Here is a 7,560-nt window from a genome sequence, read left to right on the forward strand (position 1 = left end):
TAAAGATTAAACACACCTGCTTATTTATTGAATCCCTACCCAACATTCTCTCTATGCTTTACTTTTTCATCTGCAAAAGGGACATACTAGACTTCTCTCCAATGGGCTGCTAAGAGATTTAAGTATTTTATCTTGCAATGTGCGTAAAGGATCATGTGGAACAAGGGCACACAGGGAAGAGATGTTTGTTGTTGCCATATCCTGAATCAACATTGTGACTGAGATGATTGAACTGTGCAGAAGTGAAGAAGCCATGGCTCCCATCCTTACACTATTTACAAGCTACGGAGGGAGATTCAGGATGCCAAAGTGGTCTTTGTGATTCAGAACAGAACAGAGCTCAGAGCTGTCACAGAGATTCAAAGCCGTAATAAGAATATGGAAGGGAAACACTGCATCCTGCAGGGGTCTTTGGGCGTAAGTCTGAGCATATGCATAGGACATCCTAATCTCCACCCAGTACCATGTTCTGGGAAACTGCACACATCCGTGGCACCACACCGAAGCAAAAAGCCCAAAGGGGCTGATCTAGGGGGTTCTCACAGAGAGAAGATTCTGCCCCATAGGCTGGGTCCCTCTCTACGAAAGAAAGCAAGGGTGGGAGTCAGCAGTCAGAACCTCAAAGGTGAAACTACTCTCTAGGATCCCCACCCCAGCCCCCAACAGCTGGAGGCAGGACCAGCTAATACGCAGGCCCTTATGCCCAGCCCAAACAAGGAGCTCCTTGTTAAAAATTTATTAAGAATTTCCACACGTTGACAGCAGAACATTAAACCAAGAGCAGGACCTTCTGAGCACAAGGCCCAGGGAGACTGCACGGGTCACATGTCCAAGAAGTTGCTGTGGCTGACAGGCCTCATTCAAGGCACAGCCTTTCCCCCTCCAGTGAAGAGAATACTTACAAATTAGTGTGGCTGGATCTCAGTGAATGCCCGTTGAGCACTCAGTCTGCCAGTTTCTCCTCTAAGGTTTTTAATGGATGTTGACTAATTTATTAGTCCAACATTGGTCCTGGTATCACTTAAAATTTAGAGATTACAAAGTTGGGGTTCAGAGAGGTTAGGTAACCTGTCCACGCTCTCACAGCTCTTAAGTGGAGTCAAGACTGCAAATCCTCTCCTCGGAGACTCAGAGCTAATGTTCTTGACCATCGTGCTTCCAGAATTCTCCTAGTACATATGTGTATGAGTGTAAGAAATCAGGAAAAAACAGAAGCCTCTATTTGCTCACCCTCACACCGTAACATGAGCATTCCAAATACCTAACTTACTTTTTATGGAATTTTTTTTCCTTCTATAAGTGAGAATGCTACCTACAGCAGAAAAGGAAAAGAAGAAACAAAATTATCTGTAATTCTACAGTCATATGTAATCTCTGGCACTCTTTTTATGGTAAAAAAAATACTTCTAGTCATCAACTATATTTCTGCAAATGTGTTATACTGAGCTTTGAAAGTAATAGTCCATCTTTGCTGACAACTTCTTAATGTACCCCATAGGTAGGTATGATCGTGTATTTCCTGATTCACAGACAAGGGTGCTGTGTACCACTTAATCAATATAAGGCTAATCAATATAAGGCTATAATCTTGATTATGTAGTGAAACCTTTGTATAGATCCATGGCTATTGCTTTAGGAAAAATTCCTAGTAGTGGAGCCAGTAGACCAAAAAGCAAATCAAATTTATGTAATAAGTAAATGAAGAAAACGAAAGGAAAGAAAATGAAGGCAGCACTGCCACCTTGCCTTATAGGATTTTATCAATGGCCCATCAACGAGACGTAGTTTTCCTGCTATGCATCCCCATGTCCTCAAATGCCATCCGATGGTTTGTTTTATGCCTTCACATCATCTTGAGCCATCTCTTTCTTTAGATTGTGGCCAAGAAATACCGCAACTATGACCTCCCAGCTGAGATGACAGGCCTGTGGCGGTACCTGAAAAATGCCTACGCCCGGGACGAATTCACCAACACCTGTGCAGCTGACGCTGAGATTGAGCTGGCCTATGCAGATGTCGCCAAGCGCCTCAGCCGATCCTGAACACCACCCAGCTCTGTCCCTGCTGCAGAAGAACTCAACTGCCCCCAAAGGACTCCAGCTCCAAGGACCCGCTTCCTCATTGCCTCAGAAAACCTTGTATTTTTCTCTTTGCATCAGGCTTCACCTTGCTGACCTCACCCATACTCCAGCACATGATCTTTTAAGAAGCTCAGCACCCACCCATCCCTTGCCTTACCATTCAGGGGTCTGGCAAGCAGAAAGGACAGGAGCTGGCAGCTACTAAACCTGCTGGTTTAATTTGGGTTTGCTGTACTGGGGTGCAGTGTTAGAGAGCCCACGTATGGGATTGTCACTATCCCCTTCTGCCAATATCAAAATATCATCTCAGATGCTTTAGAAATGTGCAACACCAGCTCCTCTGCCACCCTCCTCTTTGTCGGTCATTGTATGGCCAAGGACAATTGTCCTCTTAGTTCTTATTAGAAAAAAGATCCCTGCCTTATTAAAGAAGACAGAGTGAATGAAGGACTGAGTTGGCTGATTGGGAATGTCCAGGAAGCATATCTTCAGCCACTCCTTGCTTCTGCTACTCCTGTCATTGGGCACTGAAGCTGAGATTGGCACCCTGTCTACTTGCTGGACTGCTGAGAAAGCTGAAATGCTGTTATGTACCTGGCCAATGCTGACCTTGGCGTTTATGCTGATTGGGCCATGCCAGAATATAAATAGACAGGCAGTTCTAACCTGGGGTGACTGGGAAGGGGAGATGAGGGGAGCAATGTTGATGCCAAAAGGCCCACAGGGTCTATCAGCCATGGAGTTTGCTTGTTTAGGGGTAGTGTGATTGGGGATTATACCCCTGAGTTTGACTGTGTGTGTTCATGAGTGGTTTCTAGTCTAGGAGAAAGCAGGTAGGGGGTGAGGAGAAGGATGGGTAAAGACAAACGATTTCTTCATGAAATTTCTTGTTCCCCAGTAAGCTTACAGATAGTTCTTTTCTTTCATGATCTAACTAAATCTTGGACCAATGGTATGATTTAACTACCAGTCTTACTACAAAAACTCAATAATTGGCCAAAAATATCCTCTCAATGTCTCATAGTTGCTTCTGGATATGAGTCGGCCAGTTGGGTACTCTCAGGGCTTCCCCTGGCTCTGATCCAGCTGCAGACATTGATGGCAGAGACACAGTAGGCAAATGGCACAGTCATGGCACACCTGAGGAAGAAAGTCCAGGGGACTATCTGACTGGGAAACCATGTGGTAAAAGAAACCATTTACCCATCTGGATTAATTTTCCTACTAGTAGATTCAACTGCCAGATTGAAAAAAAAATTTTGTGTTAGCTAATATTTCACTCATTCATCATTCTCCTTGACTCAACTCCTTACAAACTCTCCTGGCCTTATCATGGGACATGTGAAGAGGAAAATAAGAAAAATGAACCAATCTTCGACTCCCTCTCCTGGTGAACGCCCTGTGAGGAAAGCCATCCATGCCAGGGCCCCACCTGCAAAAATTCTCCCTTCTGTGTTGCTTCATGCGTGGTAGAGGGGAAGGTTCCCAAGTGCCGGAAAGGCCCTGGACTTGGCTCATTTCTCAGCGAGGGCAGGGTAGCACGGGTCCTTTCCATAGAAACATCAACAAACTAACTCAAGCAATGCCTGGACCCACCTGCCTCCAGGGATCTCTGAAGGAAATAAGTGATCCATTGATCAAACCAGAGGACAGGAAGCAGGAGGTCTCCTTCAACCCACTGAGGAAGGGAAATTTCTCAGTAGGGCATTTTATGAGCCCTAGAGAGAGCTTTGAAAGGGCAGAATGAGTTGATTCATTTCCCCAACTAAAGGAATCTTTCCACAGTCTCCCTGGAAACTTGGCCCTTGGGGAATCTTAACAAGGAGACCTGGTGAGGCAACAGTCGTTTCACTGTAGGGAAAAGCTCCAACCAGCCCCTGAGAATGCAGGTCGGAATGATTCCGACTGCCTTTTGGCCTTTCCATTTGTGTGGAGTCACATGCTTCACTCAGAAATCTTCCCATGCCATCAGGCCCATGACAGAGGACCTGAGAAGCAGCTGACATGTTTGAGATCCACAAGTGGGTTGTTTTTGAAGCTCATATGTGAAGCACAGCTCACAGAATGAAGATCCCTGCAGGATAGCGCTATCCCAGAGGAGAGTCCAAGTCCTCAGGGCTCTGCCTTGACAATCAAAATCCAGCTCTTGGTGAGTCCCAAAGCAGACTAGATCTAATCATTACAGTTGTTTCCAGATGTCCTTTCTGGAGTTGAGCTAGTTTGGCATGAATAACACTATTAAGGCACAGGGTAGGGGTGTTACATGATCAGTCATAACCATTTAAAAGAGGGAGAGGAATAAAAGGAAGATGTTTCTGTGTAAATCATCTAAGGCAACAGACTATTAGAGTTATGTTGTTTCATGACCAGATTTATCACAGCTTATTAAAAGAATATTAATACCTTCAACTTATTTTTTTTCTTTTCAGAAGAGATTCCCACTCCCCCCTCCCCCACAAGATCTTTCAGTCTTGCTTGGCTTTGGCCATCACTGTGTTGTGTGCACAGTGCAACATTTCCCAGAAACTGTGATGAGGTCCTTAGTTGTCCCAAGAACCAAATCAGGAAGTATTGAAGGATTTGCAGCATGGGTCCCAGGTGAATTCTGATTCCAGTATTTGTTTGTCTTGAGCTCCTGGTTTCTTTTGTAATTATTTCTCCCCTTTGGCGTCCATCACTATTTTTTGTGAAATGAGGTAGTGTGAGACAACGGCAGAAACAAGAATCAAGCTCAGAATTGTAGAATTGAACTCACTCATCTCTTCAGGACTGCGTACTACTTAGATTAGCCCAGAGCTAAAATGTTAACTACAGAAGATGAACTGGGTGAGTAAAGTCACAGCTGATCCAAAGCAAAATCCATCTCCTGACAAAGGAAGTCAAATACCAAATGAAGTTAGAATCACAGTTACAAGTAGGGCTATCTTCTTGTAAAACAAGGGCTACACAGCTCCCTAGTACCAGATGAAGTGAAATCTGGGAAATACAGCCTGATTTGGCCTCAAGGTACCAAACTAGCATCCCTTTCCAAGAAAATGGCACTGTCCTCAGTGTCCCCTTCTTGTGCTAGATGTGAAAGCACAAAAAAGACCTCACCAGGAATGAGACTGCCTGGGCTACATTTGGGCACTTGTCCAGTGAAATAGCAGAAGCTCTTCACGGCCCATAAACCTGGTGACCACTGCAAGGACAAACATCGCCATTGTCTTGAATCATCACAAGATGGATCACACCTACAGTTGTCCTTGACTGCTTAGGAGAGTCCCAGGAATCAGAAAAGCTTGGACAAATAGCAATGACAGAAAGTGTTGGGCATCCCTCATCTGTGTCTGAAACAAAACTGTTCTGGAGACGGTGGGCATCCACCATGTCCTCCAGCAATTTCCCTTCACTCCCATAAACCAGGAGCCATCCCAGTTGTCCAACTCTCCTCTTTGGAAAGAGAGAAAACATCAGCTCACAATTATAACCAAGGTCAAAGATTCCCAAGGGACTGCTTCCTATTTTACATGAAGGTAAGAAGACTCTTAAGAGAATATTGGAGAAATAAGTATGTACCTGGAACTCTCCAATCCTAAAGAGGAGGACTCAAGTGACAACATCTTGACTTCGGGAGCTGCTGCACACAGACCTGTAACCTGCCCCTTGCTTCACCACTGAAATCTATCACGTGTCCCCTTAGGCACACACATTTTTCTTTGACTGAGTTAGTCTCAGAAGACTTCCATCTCAAGGTTTCAGAGTGTATTTAATGCCATTTAAAGAAATAGATCCAACCTTCTCACTAACCAAAGATTAATACAATATTTCAATATTTCCCCCATTTTCTTTTTATCCTTCTTTCTTATTTTTAATTTTATTATACAAGTCCATAGGCTCTGGGAGTTCTCTCAGTCCCTCCCCAAGTCCTCTCCCTGCTAACTGATTTCCACCATATTATTACAATAGTATAGTCCTACATAAACAGTCATAACTCCATCATCCTGCTATTTAAGTGCATCCTGACATTGCAGGTACAGACAGTGTCAAACAGTTCAGCATTCTATTGTAGGATATTTCTATAAAAACAATTTGAGTTTCGGGAAAGCGTAGTTTTAAGGATACAATCATCTGAGATATTTTGTGCACGGTTAGAGATTTCACAATATTGACTATGCATATATTTAACATATAACATACCCAACTGATATTTGAATTGATCTTACCTTCTTAACTGCTTGGTTGTCTTATTTTATAAGCCAGAGAGTTCATTAATCTAGCTAATGATGTCCAGCTTTTATAAAAGAACAAGCACTTCATGATGGCTACTTGAGTTTCTTGAGACCTTTAACTGTGCTGATAAAATAACAGTACTTGCTTTCCAGCCTTAATAAATATAAAAGGCCTTTTAATGAAGATGTAACTGAGTGCTTTCCCCATAAATCTGAACCAGATTGTTACCAGTCTTGATTGGTTTTGACTGATTCAAATAAAGTTGCTTTATTTTCAATTACTATAAAAGTGACCATCAGACTTATTATTTGAGGTGGGAATTTCCTATACTATCTTTTTCTTTTTAAGATGTATTTATTTTTATTGGAAAGATGGATATACAGAGGAGGAGAGACAGAGAGGAAGATCTTCCGTCCGATGGTTCACTCCCCAAGTGGCTGCAATGACTAGACCTGAGCCAATCCAAAGCCAGGAGCCTGGAGCCTCTTCCAGGTCTCCCACGTGGGTGCAGGGTCCCAAGGCTTTAGGCTGTCCTGGACTGCTTTCCCAGCCACAAGCAGGGAGTCGGATGGGAAGCGGGGCTGCCGGGATTAGAACTGGTTCCCATATGGGATCCTGGGCGTTCAAGGCGAGGACTTTAACAACTACGTTATCATGCCGGGACCTCCCTATACTATCTTAAATTAGAAGTATAATGTACATCTTTTTTTCCCCAAATAAGATGTAGTTTACTTTTGCAACATAAAAGAAAATATGCTCATTCTTAAAAATCGAAAACAGATAAAAAGAAACAGGATAATAAGAAAAGTAAAAGCATGAAGCTTGTAAGCCAATCATTTGAAAATCAGATTTTTTTTTTCAAGCAAAGCTTAAAACTTCTTCAAAGTGCCAAGCCACACCAATATTCCTTTATGTTTTACATTTCCTGTCTGTATTATCTGAGGTAGGTCAACAGTCCAGGTTATGACATACATACTACTGTTTACGTAGTGTTCTCTTGGCCTTGTCAGCATTCCTAGCTTGAAATTCCCTCCCGTAGCACCACCTTTACTGACTCTGGGTTAAGCTTCCCACAGTGGTCACTTGGTGACCTACAGCAAACATAGTCTCATTCCATGAGCATTCATGCTGCTGAAAGGCGCCTAGGACTTGGCACCTCCTGTGGGCTCTGGGCCACCAGAACAATAGCTTGTTACCTTGCAGAGCGTGAAAGTGCTGACTCAGGGGATGGTGTCCGATGGCCAGCGCAGTGGCGCTCAGTGCAAGT

General features: G+C 43.6%; 1 protein-coding gene across 2 annotated transcripts in view; it reads left to right on the forward strand.

Annotated features, from left to right (window-relative positions):
• The window catches only part of CLIC5 (chloride intracellular channel 5), a 156,534-nt gene extending 149,949 nt beyond the window's left edge, over positions 1-6,585 (forward strand). For both annotated transcript variants that reach the window (XM_004590415.3, XM_004590416.2), the window contains exon 6: positions 1,875-6,585. In XM_004590415.3, coding sequence (XP_004590472.2) covers positions 1,875-2,042 — 168 coding nt within the window. In that variant the 3' untranslated portion in view covers positions 2,043-6,585. The remainder of the gene's footprint in view (positions 1-1,874) is intronic.
• The last annotated feature ends 975 nt before the right edge of the window (positions 6,586-7,560 follow it).

This window comes from Ochotona princeps, chromosome 1 (genome assembly GCF_030435755.1).
Source record: "Ochotona princeps isolate mOchPri1 chromosome 1, mOchPri1.hap1, whole genome shotgun sequence".
Taxonomy (NCBI): domain Eukaryota; kingdom Metazoa; phylum Chordata; class Mammalia; order Lagomorpha; family Ochotonidae; genus Ochotona; species Ochotona princeps.